Source organism: Etheostoma cragini, chromosome 6, assembly GCF_013103735.1.
Source record: "Etheostoma cragini isolate CJK2018 chromosome 6, CSU_Ecrag_1.0, whole genome shotgun sequence".
NCBI classification, from domain to species: Eukaryota; Metazoa; Chordata; class Actinopteri; order Perciformes; family Percidae; genus Etheostoma; species Etheostoma cragini.
The window spans coordinates 4,687,029-4,704,196 of NC_048412.1; the positions used below are offsets into that span (position 1 = coordinate 4,687,029).

The following is a 17,168-nucleotide window of genomic DNA, read 5'->3' on the forward strand; positions in this document are numbered from 1 at the left end:
ATTGGTTCCAATGCGCCCCTTTGTGGTGAAATTATTATTTTGGGTCAACTCTGGTGCACACACACACACACACACTGTGAAGACCCGCCAAATACACGCCCACAAGTATCTAGACACGTTACATTACAGGCCTGCTAGGCAACCTGTTTAGCTAGGTGGCTAGCTAACTTTAGTGTTGCAAGTATATTGTGGCTAGTTGTAGCTAATCATGTTTGTAGCGCGTAGTATTGCAGCAGATCATAAAGATCTAATTCACGATGTGTCGTATGATTTCCACGGCCGGAGGATGGCAACTTGCTCCAGTGACCAAAGTGTTAAGGTGACGCTTGTTAACATGAAGTAACGTTATTTTATCAATTTGTTAATGTTAGCGTTAGCGGTCAAAGCTAGCTTGTTAACACCACCCGCACTATCAACAACCTCCTTAATAGACGTAATGTTAGGTAATTCGCTAAACATGCTGCCTGTTCTGACCATATACTCCGTATAAACGGTATGGTTCTGATGTTCGAAAGCAGCTTTACCTGAATAAATGTAACTAATTTACTAGCCATGGTGTCTGTCACCTTAGCATACATGCTAGGGTAGCTGTAGGCAACGTTAAGCTGTGTAGCAGAGTTTTAAAACTGGAGAGATGGCGAAAAGCAACACAATGAATTTGAAATGCCCCGTGCATGTATAGTATCACCTTACACCTGTTATTTCGGGGGCTCAACAACATTAGGGAAAGAGCAGCTCTTGTTACTCCCTCATAACCACCACTGAGCTGCATTTCAGCAAGGCCCTTAACCCAACTGCTCCAGTAGCCATCAGATCAAACTGGTTATACTGGGCAGCTTCCAGGTATGGAATGTGTGACTGTAACAGGTCGTGGTTGCAAATAAGAAATTGTTCTCAATCGACTTACCAGGATAAATAAAGGTTAAAAACAAATCAATTTGAGGCATTATTATGTTATACAGATACTTTTTCATTTCTGCAATGTTTTTTTGTCATTGTTTCATATCACATTTTCTCTCAGGTTTGGGATAAAAGTGAGAATGGAGAGTGGCACTGCACAGCCAGCTGGAAGGTAGGCCACCTGCAGCTTGATACATTGTAACTGTAACTTTAGACTTTCCTAGTAAAATAGTAATTTATCAGCCAACTTACTTATATAACATCATATGAAATTTGCATAACTGCTTATTATTATTTAAGTCTTAGCCTACTCTGTGAAGCCCGCAGCTTGAAATCTGACTTATAGTAGTGTTTGGGTTTATTGATTTGACAATGCTCTTTTCTATAATGTGCAGACACACAGTGGATCAGTGTGGAGAGTGACCTGGGCACATCCAGAATTCGGCCAGGTTCTGGCCTCCTGCTCTTTTGACAGGACAGCTGCCGTATGGGAAGAGATTGTAGGGGAGTCAAATGACAAGCAGAGAGGACTGAGCCACTGGGTTAGTACAACCACAGAATCCTTCAAAACTCAATGCAGATGGTCACTTTTTCTACAGTCTTTAGTTTGATACAAAATCTGACCCAATTATTTCATGGTGTTCTGTTTTAGATAAAGAGAACCACTCTAGTGGACAGTAGAACCTCAGTGACTGATGTGAAGTTTGCCCCTAAACACATGGGCCTGATGTTGACCACCTGCTCTGCAGACGGAGTAGTGAGGATCTATGAGGCTCCTGATGTGATGAACTTGAGTCAGTGGTCCCTGCAGCATGAAATCTCCTGCAAGCTCAGCTGCAGCTGCATCTCTTGGAACCCCTCAAGGTAAGACCACAGTTTTACTATCAAATGCCGGGGAAAATAAATGCATTTGATGGTTCAAGAATCTCAAATTGTGAATTTGCTATTTTCATTTTTTTTAACATTACAATAAAATGAATATCCTTGTGCTTTGGACTGTTGGCTGGACAAAACAAGGCATTTGATGATGTTACTTATGACTCATATGAAAGGGTCTAAAGCAGGTCAAATGCACATCAGCAGGTCTGTATTATATATGTGTGGTAAATGAAATTGCTGTATCCTCCCTTGACTGCACTTTTTATAAATTGTTATAATTTGCTTATGGGTCACATCTCTGGTTGCAAAATCAGCATCAAGGATTGTTAAAAATTTGCGTTTTTGTCTGTTGTGCACATAGCCTTCAGTACTGTTGATAGGCTATTACTCATTGACATATAACCAATCAGATATTTAGAAATAGAGGGTACAGAGAGAGGTCTGAATAGGACCCAAAGTATCACATTTCCTTTTAAAATAATTAATTAATTTAAAATGACTGTTCTGTAAAAAGGCTCATTCTAGGGCTGCAACTAACAATTGTTTTTAATGTCAATAAAATTGTTGATTACTTTCTCGATTAGTTGTTTGGTCTTTAAATTGTCAGAAAATTGTGAAAATTGTCAATCAGTGTTTTGTCCACAACTTAAAGATATTTAGTTTACAGAGGAGTGAAAAAACTAAAAAATATTCACATCTAAGAAGCTAGAATGAAAATTTTTCAAGCCAATTAATTTATTATCAAAATAGTTGGCAACGAACTGATTAATCTTTGCAGCTCTAGCTCATTGTAATCTTGTGTTTTTTTCCCCCCCTACCACCCAGCTCTCGAGCCCACCCGCCAATGTTTGCAGTGGGGAGCGATGACAGTAATGTAACATATGGTGGGAAAGTTCAGATCTATGAGTATAATGAAAATACAAGGTAGGTGTTCCTGAAGTGTTGTGTATGTCACTCTTTTATCAAAATATCAATATAAATCTTGTAACTTTATTTTGATGAAGCTGGTGTTTATTTTGTAAGGGTTATTAATGCGTTAATACATGTCAGATTAGAAATAGTGGGGAATATTGAGTTAAAGGGCAACTTCAAAGCTGTCAGAAACAAAATTAAACTGTAAATGCCCGTTCTGGGTCATCTTTCCACTCTTCCAACTAGCACAACTTTAGTTTTGGTTGAAATAAACACATTGTTGACTGATTTACATGTGAAAATATGTTAGATCTATACACGTAGTCTAGTGGGTTTAGCGCTAGCGACCTCAGAGCTGTTTCTGGTTAAACAAATATCTTAAAGAGGTTTAAAAAAGGCCTATCTCTGTAAAGGTCATTTTCCATAATGTTGTCAGATACGTCAAAAAATATTTATTTTCAATTCAGTGTGATATGTAGCTCAGTCCAGCTCATGGCAATTTGGGAAAAGCAGACGACAACACAAAAACAATTGCTTATTGCAAGCTCAAAGCTTGATTTTCGTCATTCCACGTTCAGTTATTGTGCAGTTAAAGCGCCCCCTAGTGGTCAATGTGAATGAGACTTGCAAAGTATGTGTGAGGTCATATGTAGAAATTTCCTGGAAGTTTTGTGTTGTTTGGACAAACATTTATTCATTTATAGCCTGATTTGCGATATATCACCTGTAGGGCTGCAAAATTAATCAAATTTTATTTACGATCACGATTTTGACTTCCCACGATTAAATTTGCGTGATTGAGCCTTATTTATTTATTTATTTATTTATTTTTTAAATGCGTCATTTCATGGAACGCTCCGTTTTTTTTTTTGCATAGCGCATCTACCGCTCCGTAAACCCCTGTCTGCTCATGTACCAGTCAGTTGTTCCCTGCATCCTGCAGACTAGTTTCTAGATGTAGACAGTCACAGAGGAAAGAGTAACGGGAGGAAAATTCAACAGACAGCAGTTGTTATACGTTGGTCTCAAGGTTTACCAGTTTACCAGTAAACGCAACAATTTGTCCCGTCTGTGTAATTCAGACAACACCAGTGAGCAGTGCTAGCTAGTCAGTGGCGGTGCTAGTTAGCTTCTGTTGGCTCATAAGCTCTAGGGCGCGAGTAACATTTTGTTCCTCTGGGACCGTTTATGTATCGGTGCACATAATGTCCTCGCATTCGCTGCAATGTTGTTATATGGATATGGATATGGTTTAATTTTGCGTTACATGACCCATTTCTTCTGTAAAGCCATGCCTGTGTTTGGATCTCTCCACTACTCTCTCTCCTCTTACACTCCGCGCAGCCCTGACACAAAGCGCCAGTCAACACTTCTGACATTTGTCTACAGTTTTAATTGTTATTAACACAGCTGTATATTGTTAAATATGAGGGGCAAACCTGTATTTGTACCAGTGTTTCCGCGGGTTACTGCTATTGCGATAATAGCGTGTCGGAGCTGCTGGACCAGGGCTAGAGATGTGACCCATGGCCAGAACATCATAGTTCATAAAAATGCAGCGCAGTGACGATACAGACATTTCATACACACAATGTGTGTATCCGCCGTTCACCCCGTGCTGGACCCGTTCACAATGATCAGCCGTCTCTCTGAGCCTATGTGACAATAAAATTTGTTTTGGTTAAAATCAACAGATAATCGTGAGAATAAATGTGATCACAGTATTGATAAAAAATAATCCTGATTATCATTCTGCCCATAATCGTGCAGCCCTAATCACCTGCAGTTTCTTTGCATTCATAGTGCCCACTGGTGTTCAATTTGAATGAAACTTTCAGCGCGTGGTTCAAATACTTATGAGGACATATCCTGAGAGATTTGTGATGATTGGACAATGAGTATGTGATTTATAGTAAAAAGTGTAAAATGCCACTCACCTATCTTGTGCTTGTAGCGCTCCCTACTTGCGTATGTATATAAAACTGTCTACAAGAACTAAAGAAGAATTCTGGCCAATTTTGACATTGATCGCTGTTAGTGTACTTTTGATTGAAAGAAATCCCAACCTGAATGGATGCAGGCAATACGGAGTGTCTGCAGCTACATGTTTACAAGCTTCCAAGTGGATAAAACGGCAGATTTCAGGGCTAGTTTTAGAGTTTTCTATTATTATACAGCTTTCTGCTTGTGCTCCAAAAAAACTGAAGAAAATTTAGTTTGGTATATCCAGCAATCATGTAGATAACGTTGGAAGCAGGTAAAGAGTTGAAGGCAGTAACACCCCTGTTTGTCTGCAAAATGCCTTAGGCTGTATTTTAGGGACTTCACTAGCCACAATGCTCTTGGAGCAGAAAGGGAAAAGCAACGTTTTAATTTTTCCTAGCTTATGTAATCCTCAGCCAAGTTGTACCTGTCGTTATTCCGAGCTAACATGTATATCTTGTTTTTATTCACTGGTATAGAGAAGGTCTTGTTTTTCTCATTTTGAAAGTAGTTTGACAAAGTTACAACAAACTTAACCAAATTCCAAGTAATTGAAAGAAGTTTATAACAATTGTGAAATTTGTTTTAACCATTGTTATCAAGGAAATATGCTAAAGCAGAGACTCTGATGACCGTCACTGATGCAGTCCATGACATTGCATTTGCTCCAAACCTGGGGAGATCTTTCCACGTACTCGCCATTGCAACAAAAGATGTCCGAATCTTTAAGCTTGTTCCCATGAGGTGACCAGTTCAGTTTTTTCTCTCTCTATTTTAGCAGTTGTATATAAAGGACTCATCACACACAAATTATTGGTGTCACTGAAATTCAGCATTTTACATTTTAATGATTTCATGTACTTTTTTTTATCAGACGCACTTTTGGAGTTTGAAAATATTAATTGATTTTTTTTTGTAACTTGGACACATCTGAAAGAAAGGAGAGCACCTCTATGGGACCCACCAAGTTGGAAGTGCAGATTGTGGCTCAGTTTGACAACCATAACTCTCAGGTGTGGCGGGTGAGCTGGAACATCACCAGCACCCTGCTGGCCTCTTCCGGTGATGATGGCTGTGTGCGCCTCTGGAAAGGTGGGAGGTTATTGTTAGCTTATGTTGATAACTGCTCATCCGTCTTCTTTTTAAATTTCATTGATAAATTGATAATCTTTTTGCGCAAAATGTTTCAAATGTAGTTTAAGTGAACAGTGATGCTTACCAGGTATTGACTGACTTTAGCATCAGTCAATTTAAAAGTAAATTTTTAAAACATTTCTGAATTAAAATGACTAAAAACAACTATACCTATGTTATACAGTTGTGTTCAGAATAACAGCAGTGTGTTTAAAAAAAAAAAAGTGAATGCTCAATATCCTTAGAATAGCTTTTAATTCTATGATATCAATGCATTGGCAACACTGCACATTCAATTCCAAATCAAAACATGACCAAAATTGATCAAGTTTGTGTTATACTTTTTTATTTAAGGAGAAGAAAAAGGAATATTAGGCTGTTCCAAAAATAAAACCGCAGTATGTACATTTTTATTTACAAATTTAAACATTTACTGTATGAATTGAAAAATTTCTTAATTCTTTCTTTAAAGTCTTAATTTACTTTAAATCATTGCACTAATATTTAGTTGCATAACCAATATTTATGAGAACTCCTTCACATCTGTGTTGCATGGAGTTGACCAACTTTTTGCACCTGTGAACAGGTATTCCAGCCCAGGACGATTGAACTAAATTACACAAGTCCTCTGAATTAATGGGTTTTGGCTCAGAAACAGCATTTTGATATTACCCCACAAGTGTTCTATGGGATGGAGGTCGGGATTGGGCTGGCCACTCTGAAACAACAGTCTTATTTCTCTGGAACCAAGGCTTTGCTCACTTACTTGTGTGTGTTGGTCCATTTCAAAGGCATTTCCTCTTCAGCATAAGGAAAAATGACCTTCAAGTATTTTGATGTATTGAAACTGATCCCTGGTATGCGATAAATAGGACCAACACCACAGTATGAGAAACATCCCTTAACATGATTTTTGCGCCACCATGCTTTACTGTCTTAAAAGAGTACTGTGGCTTAAATTCAGTGCATTGAGGTTGTCGTGCAAACTGTCTGCAGCCCCTAGGCCCAAAAAGAACAATTTTGCTCTCATCAGTTCACAGAATGTTGCGCCATTTCTCCTTTGGCCAGTCTGTGTCCTATCAACCTATTCAGTACACTTTTTATTTTTTCGGACTTTGTGTGGGCTTCTAACTGATAGCTTTGCTTCACATAGCCTTCTTCTGATCATAACAGTACTCACAGGTAACTTTAACTCTTCTTTGATTTTCCTTGAGCGGATCATTGGTTGAGCTATTGCCATTTTGGCTATTCTTTGATCCTTTCAAATGGTAGTTGACCATTTTCTCTCGCGTTGTTCAGGCTTTGGATGCCATTTCAAGACATTTAAAATCATTTTGGCTGCGCAGCCTATAATTTTCTGCACTTCTATCTTTCCCCCTCTCAATCAGCTTTTTAATCAAAGTCCGCTGTTCCTCAGAGCAATGTCCGGAACAACCAATTTTGCTGAGTATTTCAGTAAAATGCACTATAACCAGCATGACATTTGCTTCCTTCCTTCCTTCCTTCCTTAAATATGGGCAAGAATTGACACCTGTTTCTTCACAGAATCAACGATCTCACTAATTGAACACAACACCGCTACTATTTTTAACATCCCCCTTTCAATTACACAGACTGAGCAGCATGCATGTCATGTCTGTTGGTTTTGTACGACTCAACAACACTTACTAGTAGGTTTTGCCAAGTAGAAATATCAGTTCTACCAAAAATATGATTTATGAGTTTAGTTATGTTGGACTGCTATTATTTTAACACAACTGTATATATTTTTTTAGAGTTGTACTTATCTAACATTTCCACCAAATGTCAAAACCCTGAGAAATCCATTATTTTATTTCTGACACGGTTTCCTGTGTCATATAACTTTTCACCCTCTAGTTACTCGTAGGGCTAGGGCGGTTACCGCAATACCGCGGACACGTGACGCCTACTGCAAGTCTGAGCTCATCACTGTCATCACCGCAAAAACATTGGCCTGAACGTGTGCACTCCCACGTTTAATAACATTGATTTTATTGATTTTAGTTTTGTTTGTTTCTTATGTTTCACAGACTGTGCACAGCAGCATGCTTTCTTATGAGAACTTTTTATTGTCTTAACTGCCTTGTCAACCCACCGTAGGCTAACACTCTAGTCGCACCTAATTTCCTGCATACTTCTTGTCCTTCCGCCGTGCTAAGGCTTCTGGGTAATGTCCTACAATAAACTTTAATCAACGCACTTACTTAACACCCTGCCATTCTCACTTTAACTCATGCTACTCTCATAAGGGGGTTGCGGTATGCCACACTACCGCAGGAATTTCTAGCTTTTCAACCGCTATAGAAAAAATTCATACCTTCCCAGCCCTAAATACTCGTAACTTCCGTTAAAAACAAGGACACCAAGGTGATACGTTTAAGAGTAATTGTAAATTATACAATATCACAAAAAAAAAAATCTTAACTGCAATACTGCTTTTACTGCAAAAGGGCATGATTTGTTGATGCATGCCTCTTTGCAACACAGTATTAAAGCAGAGAACTTATTTATTGATGAATATTAATATTGATCCAACTTAACGTTACTACAATGTGTTGGTTGACAAGGAACTAACTTTAATGCTTGGTGGGTATCATTACAGGGTTACAACATTGTTCAACACGCTCAAAGTTATTTTTAGTATGATTGTTTTGACCGCTGATAAAAGCAGCCGTGGGTTATTTGTGGGTTAGTCACCCAGAAATTAGTTCACCAGTAACGTTAGCCACATAGACAGACAACTTATCTAATGCTAATTTAGACAGATAGCACACCCGGTCTGTTTGCCTCACTCCCCCAGCACAAAGAGACTTCATTCGGAATTAGGAGCTGACAACAGCCCCAGGACATGTAGCTAGGACACTGCCCCTATCCAGTTAGCAGCCAGCCAATTCAATTTTATTTATAGCATCAATTCATAACAAGAGTTATCTGGAGACACTTTACAGATAGAGTAGGACTACACCACATAATTTACAAGGACCCAACGGGTTCTAGTAGTTCCCTCCAGAGCAAGCAACAGTGGGACAGTGGCGAGGAACAACTCCCTTTTTAGGAAGAAACCTCGGTCAGACCAAGGCTCCCGGTAGGCGGTGTCTGACGACTGGTTGAGGTTGGGATTGAGATGAATAGTGGCAATAACAGTCACAGTAAAAGATAATGGAATAGTGACTAAAAAATAGTAATTTGTAGTAGTTCATGGCAATGCAGGGCACAGCACGGCATTACAAGGCAGAGCATAGCAGGGCACCGTAGAGCGTAGCAGGATGTAGCAGGGCCCTGTAGAGCGTAGCAGGATGTAGCAGGGCACCATAGAGCGTAGCAGGATGTAGCAGGGCACCGCAGAGCGTAGCAGGACGTGTAGCAGGACCACAGCGACAGCTGCAATCATGATCTTGGATCCTCTCTGATCCAAGGAAGCATGGTGGGGAAAGAACATAAGGACTCTGGGGAATGACTCCCCAGAGCTAGGTTAGTAACAGGCATTTCTGGGACATGGATGCACACAAATGGAAAGATAAAGGAGAGAGGAGCTCAGTGTGTCAAAGAAAGTTTCCCGGAAGTCTAAAACTATTACAGCATAACTAAGAGAGACAAGGTAAAGAGAGGAGCCTGGTCAGGCTGTACTCCCCTGCCTCTCTAGTTTTATTATATCATTGATTATACACCCTCATCCACCGGTCTAGGCGAACGCTGCGACTCATCACTCCCTGACTGTAACTTTAATCAAAGAGGAAAGTTATAAGGTTACTCTTAAACGTGGTGACGGTGTCTGTCTCCCAAACCCAGACCGAAAGCTTATTCCACAGTAGAGGAACCTGATAGCTCTGGCTCCCATTCTACTTTTAGAGACTCTAAAAGTAGACTAGTAACTCTGAATTCTGGGAACGTAGTGCTCTAGTGGGACAATAAGGCACTAAGAGCTCTTCAAGAGAAGATGGTACTTGACTATTTAGAGCTTTGTAGGTCAGGAGAAGAATTTTAAATTCAATCCTGGATTTTACAGGAAGCCAATGCAGAGAACCTAATACAGGAGAAATAAAATATATTTTCTTAGTTCTTGTCAGAACACGCGCTGCAGCATTCTGAATCAGCTGGAGAGTCTTGAGGGACTTATTTGAGTATCCTGATGATAAGGAATTACAGTAGTCTAGCCTGGAAGTAACAAATGCATGGACTAGTTTTTCATCAGCGTTTTAGGACAGGATGTTCCCAATTTTGGTAATGTTACAAAGATGGAAAAAAGGCTCTTCTTGAGGTTTGTTTTAGATGGGTGTCAAAGAATATATCCTGATTAAAATTTTCTGACAGTAGTGCTGGAGGCTGGGGCGAAACCTTCTATAGTAGCTATGTCCCTATATAAGGAAGTTCGGAGGTGTTTAGGGCCCAGCACAATAACTTAAGTTTTTTCTGAGTTTAACATCAGAAAATTGTAGTTGAGTAATTGTAAATCATCCATGATTTTATATCATTTTGCCAGCTTGAAGTTTAGCTAACTGAATGGTTTTGTCTGGCTTGATTGATAGATATAATTGTGTGTCAGCCGCATTACATTGAAAGTTAACTGAGTGTGTCTTAATAATATTGCCTAGAGGAAACATATAAGGAGAATAGAATTGGTCCAAGCACTTGTGGAACGCCATGGCTAACTTTAGCGTACTTGGAGGATTTATCGTGAAGTTAACAAATTGAGACCAATCAGATAAATGTGACTTAAACCAACTTAGCGTGATTCCTTTAATGCCAACTAAATGTTCCAGTCACTGTAACAGAATGGTATGGTCAGTGCTGAAAAGAAACCTTGGGTTGTTCTTATTTTCTTCTGTTTGTGATGAGACTGGTCTGGCATTTCTGAGGGCCTTCCTATACATTTTCAGACTGTTTTGCCAATGTAGATGAGATTCTTCCAGTTTGGAACGCCATTTACTTTAGACTTTTTGTGAGATTTGTCTTAATTTGGGAGTTTTACCAAGGTGCTTCCCTTTGCTTCATGTTCAAAACCATTACTTTATTAACTCACATACTATTCCCTATTTGGTGTTTATCACATAGTGAACTACTGTATATAGTGAATGACCGATTGAGATTTTGAACATTGCAATTTCGAAGATTTTTAAACATCAAAGCGTCGGTAGATGGGTCAGATCTACCAACATTAGACAGTTTGACAAACTGAAACAGAAATACTTATTATACGTCCTACTCAGTTTTTGCGGTACCTTCTGATTCTTCTTCTCCTGTGGGAAAACTCACCGCGTTGCATTGTGGTATACAGGAGTAAAATGTAGGGTACATCCAATGACAGTGTGAGTATATCGCATGTACAGCAACAGAGTCTAAAGTTGTCTCTAGGCAGGTCGTGGCACCATCTACAAATGTATCAATTTTGGAGGGACTAGAGTGAAAGTAAACAAAGGTACTCTGTTATGTTAAGGAACGGAATTAAAGTAAATGCTGTTGGAATATCTTCCTTAAATTTAGCTATAGCACTGTGAGAAAGGCATCTAGTGTAGAAGCTTTTATTTACTTTAATATAGTCGGGTTGTAAGAATTAAAAAGTTATTAGACAATGGTCTGATAAAGAATTCTGCGAAAAAACTATTAAATCTTAAATTTTGATTCCATATGTCGGCACAAGGTCGAGGGTGTGGTTAAAATGGTGAGTGGCCTTATGCACACTCTGACTAAAACTAATTAAATCTAGTAATGAGTTAAAAGCAATACTAAGGCTATCGTTGTCAATGTCCACATGGATTTTAAGACCACCTACAATAGTAGCCACTATCATTACAGGAATCTGTACGCGTCCAGCACTTAACTCCAGGGCCGGATGCTAACAACGCTAACGGCATGTTACCGAAGCATCGGGAAAAAGACCATCTCAGACCCAGGTTCCCGAGTCACAAAAGCTGTCATACATTGCGTTAGCTACGTCTTCGTTAGTGCTACCGGTGTTCGTGCCTTAAACTTCCTGCCTATCAAATTAAAAAAGAGAGTTAATTCCTGGCAGCTGGGAGATGTTCTGCTGCCACACAACGGCCATCGGACATCCTCGCCGTCCCAGAATTCCCCTGGCCATCCTGCACCAGTCTCTCACGTTGAGTAGCTAGCTAGCTTTACAACAAATCCCATCTCACTGTTAATAACCATCCAAAGGGTGACATTGTTATATAAAATATTTTGTGACAGTATGGGTTTAGCTGGTGGCTAATGTTAGCTTGCTGGCTCACTAGCTAACTGGTCAGCTACCAATACAATCGAAAAAAACAAAAAAAAAAAAAGAAAAAAAAAACTTAATTATGTTGGAGATTGCTACTATTTTATTAGAATGACATGAATAAATGTAACGTGAATAAACTTGAATGGGTAAACTCTTCCGTGAACAGATTCTAATTTGCAATAGAGTTTAACAATAAAAACATTGCATAGGCAAAAAGCATAGTGATGCTACGTTCTGTGCTGAATAGGGTTGGGTTACGGGAACTTAGTGTACTTGTGTAGTGATGTGCAGTATCAAAGTTACAGTGAATTGATTTATTTTTGATTAGTCAGTTGATAAGTAGTTTTGCTAGGAATATCTGATCGGAGAAGATTTTGCATTTTCTTTTTTAACTGATCGTTGATCGGTATTCATCCCAATTACCTTACTCCGATCATTTACATTGACTCACCAGTGTCTATCCAAAGTGTCTCGTAGCTTGCCATCCCTTTGCAACAAGTACAAAGTGTCATTCTTAGTCACCCTTTTTTACACAAGCATAGAAATTCTCCACACTTCTTCTGTGATTCTGCCAGGAAACCACGCTGTCAGGGAGTTATTCCCTCAAACAAGGGACACAAGAAGAAAATCAATGATTGAGTATTGAGCACAAGAGACATGACTAAGTTTAGTTTTTGTTGTGGTGGGGGGTTTGCTGGGATCCTAACCTGAACAGGACTCGATGTAGGGGGGGGTCAACAAAGCTGAATGGGACAACCCTACCCACAACTATAGATACAGTCATTCTTAAATCATATGAGTTATGATGTTGATTACTGAACTTATTGTTAAATAAAAGTTGCTTAACTGGAACCTTTTTATGGCTGTAACCCCAGATGTCCTCTAGATGTGGCTGAATCAGGTTGTGGTTGTGCCATGGCTCCGCCACATCTGTCACATTTTAATTGCCCATTGTAATATGTAATAGACGTAAAGTTTAGAAATACGGACAGAACAATCACCTACGACACTGAAAGGTTCAGCTGTGATCAAATTCTTACATTAGCTTTTTATACTTTGCTTAGATATGTAGGAAATGATAGACTTAGTAATTTGTTGTTACATGTCCTGTTACGAACAGCGTGAGCACTGATATCATCCCCTTGCATCCCTGTGCAGCTAACTACATGGACAACTGGAAGTGTACAGGCATCCTGAAAGGAGACGGCAGTCCACTCACCGGCTCATCTGGTCAGCCGACAGCCATGAGCACTGTTGTTGGCTCCTCTGTTCAGACCTCCCAGAATGCCCTGAACGGGATGTCTGCAGGAAGGTAGGTGGTGTGGTGCGTCTTGATGCCACTCACCCATCCCAGCCCAATTCCAGTCAGAATTGACAGCTCCTTATGTCTCACACTGACTGGGACTGCAGCTGCTCACTGACAAACTTCCTGGGCCCACACTGACCAAATGTTGCACTTATGCAAAGAGCTTGGCTTCCAGCATACAAGTTGTCAGCGTCAACGCTGTGGAGTTGGATTTGTTGTGGTGCTTTTTAATAATAAGCTTGATTGGTAAAGATGCATGCAAGAGTAGTTTCATGTTTCCACTTTGCATTGTCAGTGTTAGGGCCAACGATATACTTGGTATAAAAAGTAAAATAAACCTGTTCATATACATTTTATTTGTTATCAAATTATTTTTGTGAAATGCAGAAAAAACATTGTGTCAACATTGTTGTTACTATTTGCCTTTTTTAGATTAGCAGTTAAATCAAAGTTTAGTAGTTTTTCCGCTTCATTACACTTTTCAATTTGAATGTAACCTTAATAACCGTATTGCCAAACTCTTTGCTGAGCAGAAAGGACAGCTTGAAAGAACCTCATTAACCAACTGCAATAACATAAAAAAATAGAAGAAACACATGCAGTATTGGTAGGAATACAGCCACTAACAATTAGGGCTTTAAAGTGAGACTATGTAACTTTTGAAAGAAGAGTTAAAACTACTTTTCTTTTACAAATGAAAAGATGAATTTATATATTATAGAGCCTTTCTCAACTCTTCTTTTGTTGCTCCAGCCTTACTTGTTCTGGTATGACCAGTAGCTACTAGTGGCTACCTTCCTGCTGACTTTCTGACTTTTCTTTGCATCTGCTAGTGGTACACTATGGCTTATCTACAGTAATTCTCGCTTGTAGCCATAGTGTTTACTGTTTAGCAAAAGTTAAATAGGCTTTCTTTAAAATTTGGATTGTATATGAGCAGCTATTAACGTGATGTTATATGAAACAGGTTAAAAAGGCTAGTGGAAAAACTGTGTTTGTGCTAACACTGATTTTATCAGAGTTGTTATGTGGCTGCATTTATGTTCAACTAAATAACCTCTAACTTAAAGCTCTGACAAACCAACCCAACGACCGACTGTTGGCAGAAAAGGCAGTCCGACTGACAGTCTCCCCAAGTTGGTCAAAAAATTTCAATGCTTTGGTGTTTTCAAGATGAGCATACATTCGGCACGTGCGTGAGACGTAATGTGTCTTCATAACAGCAGTTGGCGCTAATCTGTATTGTCGCCCAAAAAAATCAAAACTGGCAGTTGATTGGATGAATATGTCACGTAGGCCTGGCATTGCTGGAATTTCAAAGCCTTTTGAATACAGTCACATATTTTACTTAAATAGTTCACCGAAACGTGTTTCGGAAAACCTTTTAAGCGAGAAACTGGCCATGCAGTTCCTGAATCTGTCTTCATTTCAAATTGACAAAAGTTTAAAAGATTTCCGTTAGATTTTGAGAGACAACAGCACGGAACACACCAAAAATACTCGAGTCACCGACCTTGCCAGACTGTCCAACAGCTGATTATTGGGGTGGTGTGTTTGGGCCATTAAAGCAACTACAAGGAACTTGGTGGTTGATTTTGCCCCCGTGGACAAAAGTGGTAGTGTTTCCATGAGCACTACTGCCTCCTGTTGTAAAAATCTTGTTCTGGGTATCAGGTAAATTTGTTTTGGAAGAGGGTATATACTATTTTAATTTTTTTATTTATTAAAACAGCTGTTTGCAAGATGCATAGTGATGAGGTAATGCATCTATTTGTGGCTATTTAAGATTACCTATAATATGAGATAGTGACACAAAGTAAATTTTGTTTTAGTGCTGTTCATACACCACACATGTGAGCCTATAATTAACAGATTTGGTTGCTCGGTTATAGTATTTTGGTGATAAAGCTAAAGTTAGCATTCCCTAGTAAAGTTTTCTTCATAATCATAATAATAATAATATTAATCCAACAGCAGAATATACTGTAGCTCGGTAGCAAGGCCAACAAACACTTGTTATTATGCGCCAAATCAGGATCAGTTTTGAATTCAATTTTATTTACAGTATCAAATCATAACCGCAGTTATCTCGAGACACTTTACAGATAGTGTAGGTGTAGGCCACATTCTAATTTACAGAGTCGTAACAATTCTAGTAATTTCCCCCAAGAGCTAGCATGGTTTGACAGTGCAACCATGCGCAGTTGCGAGAAAAAACTCCCTTTTAGGAAGAAACCTCGGTCAGACCCAGTCTCTTGGTAGGTGGTATCTGGCGGTAAATTAAATTGAAAAACTTTTATGTTATGCGCCAAATCAGGATCTGTTTTAAATCTTTTCAAATACCACAATTCTCTTTATTTGTATAATAACTGATCAAGGTTGACTTGTTTTTTTTTGCCAGTGCTCTACTGTTTACTTTAGCTTTTTTTTGTTCTTTGGTAAATTCTTTTCCTCTTTGCTGATCCTGCCCCAGTATCAGCCATAACTAGAAAAATGTAACATAAAAAATTAAAGTATCTAAACAGTCTCTTCTGGTCTCTGTGCCATAAATAGTTTTGTCTGATTTTTGTTGGGAATTGAAAACTATGACGGTCTTTAAGCATCTTCTCAATGATTGTCTTCTTTGCTTATGTAGGTCATATAGGGGCATCAGTATTAAATTAATTTAAAACTCCTTGTAGTTGCTTAACAAAATAATTTTTGTAGTTTTTGACGTAACTCTTCAGTCACCTTCAACCTGATTAACACAAGATGTACTGTATATTCCTTTATATTAACTCTCCAACCAAAGTTATTTTTCAAAACAAATTTGTAAAATATTGAAGTATTTTGCGCAGGTTTTCTTGCATTCCAAATTTTCTTTAGAAAAATGAGTGAGAATTGGTTGTTCAAATAATGAGGTATTGTACTGCTTGTTGCATGCAGGATTGGCAAGAGAGCTCCCTTTGTCCCTCCCCTGCGGCAGCTGACCTCTCCAAAGACATACCAGCATTCTGCAAATGACTAATTTGTCCTGTGCAACAGCTACCATTTGCCCTTGTGTTAAGTCAGTTGAAATTTGCGTCATGTCCTAGCTATATACTTTGGTATTAATGTTTAAGGGCTCTGTGTTGGGATGAAAACTCAATGTTTCTGTTCTTCAGTTTATAATTTTTTATTCAAACATGTTTGCCAGGGGTTCAACTCTTTTAAGAACATTTCACATACACCTTTTAAAAAGAAATAAACTATCACTACTCTGTAAGCCATTTCCTTCTCTTTTTGGTTTCTAGGGCACACATGCATCCATTCTATCTATTCTCTCATTTCAACTTCCTTTTGATGTGTTTCTCTACTGTATTCCATTGTCATTGTCTCCTCCCTGTCCATGGTTTTGTCGATTGTCTTCATCCATTTTTTTGTTGCTTCAGGTATTTCTTTCCGCCCCTGGATCCTCCCAGAGCGGGGACCAGGTATGGTCACCTGCTGCCTCCCTCCTCTCTTATAGAGCACTGTGATGCTGAGCCCATTCAGCTTCAACAGGCTCTTCCCTACAAACTCTCCTCTAGAGCACTGCTGCCCTTACCAGAGGCTGAAGGACAGTGATTTTTTTTTTGGGGGGGGGGGTTAGCCAAAATAAGAAGGGATATGGTTGGGGGATGGGCATTCATTGCCACTCATTTCTAATAAAGACTCTTTGAGATTTGTCTATTTTCTGTTTTCTAATGTTTTATTTTTCCTGTGTGTGAAAAGGTATTAATTCAATTTCAATTCAATTTTATTTATAGTATCAATTCATAACAAGAGTTATCTCAAGACACTTTACAGATAGAC

At 39.0% G+C, this 17,168-nt stretch overlaps 1 protein-coding gene across 3 annotated transcripts; it reads left to right on the top strand.

The window, feature by feature from the left end:
• The first annotated feature begins 51 nt into the window (after positions 1-51).
• seh1l (SEH1-like (S. cerevisiae)) lies at positions 52-17,045 on the top strand. Of its 3 annotated transcripts, none has more exons than XM_034873852.1 (9): positions 52-319; positions 1,022-1,072; positions 1,296-1,442; positions 1,553-1,764; positions 2,605-2,703; positions 5,278-5,418; positions 5,603-5,766; positions 13,208-13,361; positions 16,766-17,045. In XM_034873852.1, the coding sequence occupies exons 1-9, from the start codon at positions 209-211 to the stop codon at positions 16,938-16,940; spliced, it is 1,254 nt and encodes a 417-aa protein (XP_034729743.1). In that variant the 5' UTR covers positions 52-208; the 3' UTR covers positions 16,941-17,045. The 3 variants fall into 3 exon arrangements, with proteins under 3 accessions (XP_034729743.1, XP_034729744.1, XP_034729745.1); XM_034873853.1 differs by having other exon boundaries at positions 5,612-5,766; XM_034873854.1 differs by lacking the exon at positions 16,766-17,045 and adding an exon at positions 16,281-16,568.
• Positions 17,046-17,168: the final 123 nt, after the last annotated feature.

What these genes read in the sequence shown, in the direction of transcription:
- seh1l (XM_034873852.1), top strand. Translation starts at nt 209, where the DNA reads ATGTTTGTAGCGCGTAGTATTGCAGCAGATCATAAAGATCTAATTCAC. An exon ending in CCAGTGACCAAAGTGTTAAG is followed by an intron (nt 320 to 1,021) that starts GTGACGCTTGTT and finishes ATTTTCTCTCAG; the next exon opens with GTTTGGGATAAAAGTGAGAA. An exon ending in AGAGAGGACTGAGCCACTGG is followed by an intron (nt 1,443 to 1,552) that starts GTTAGTACAACC and finishes GTTCTGTTTTAG; the next exon opens with ATAAAGAGAACCACTCTAGT.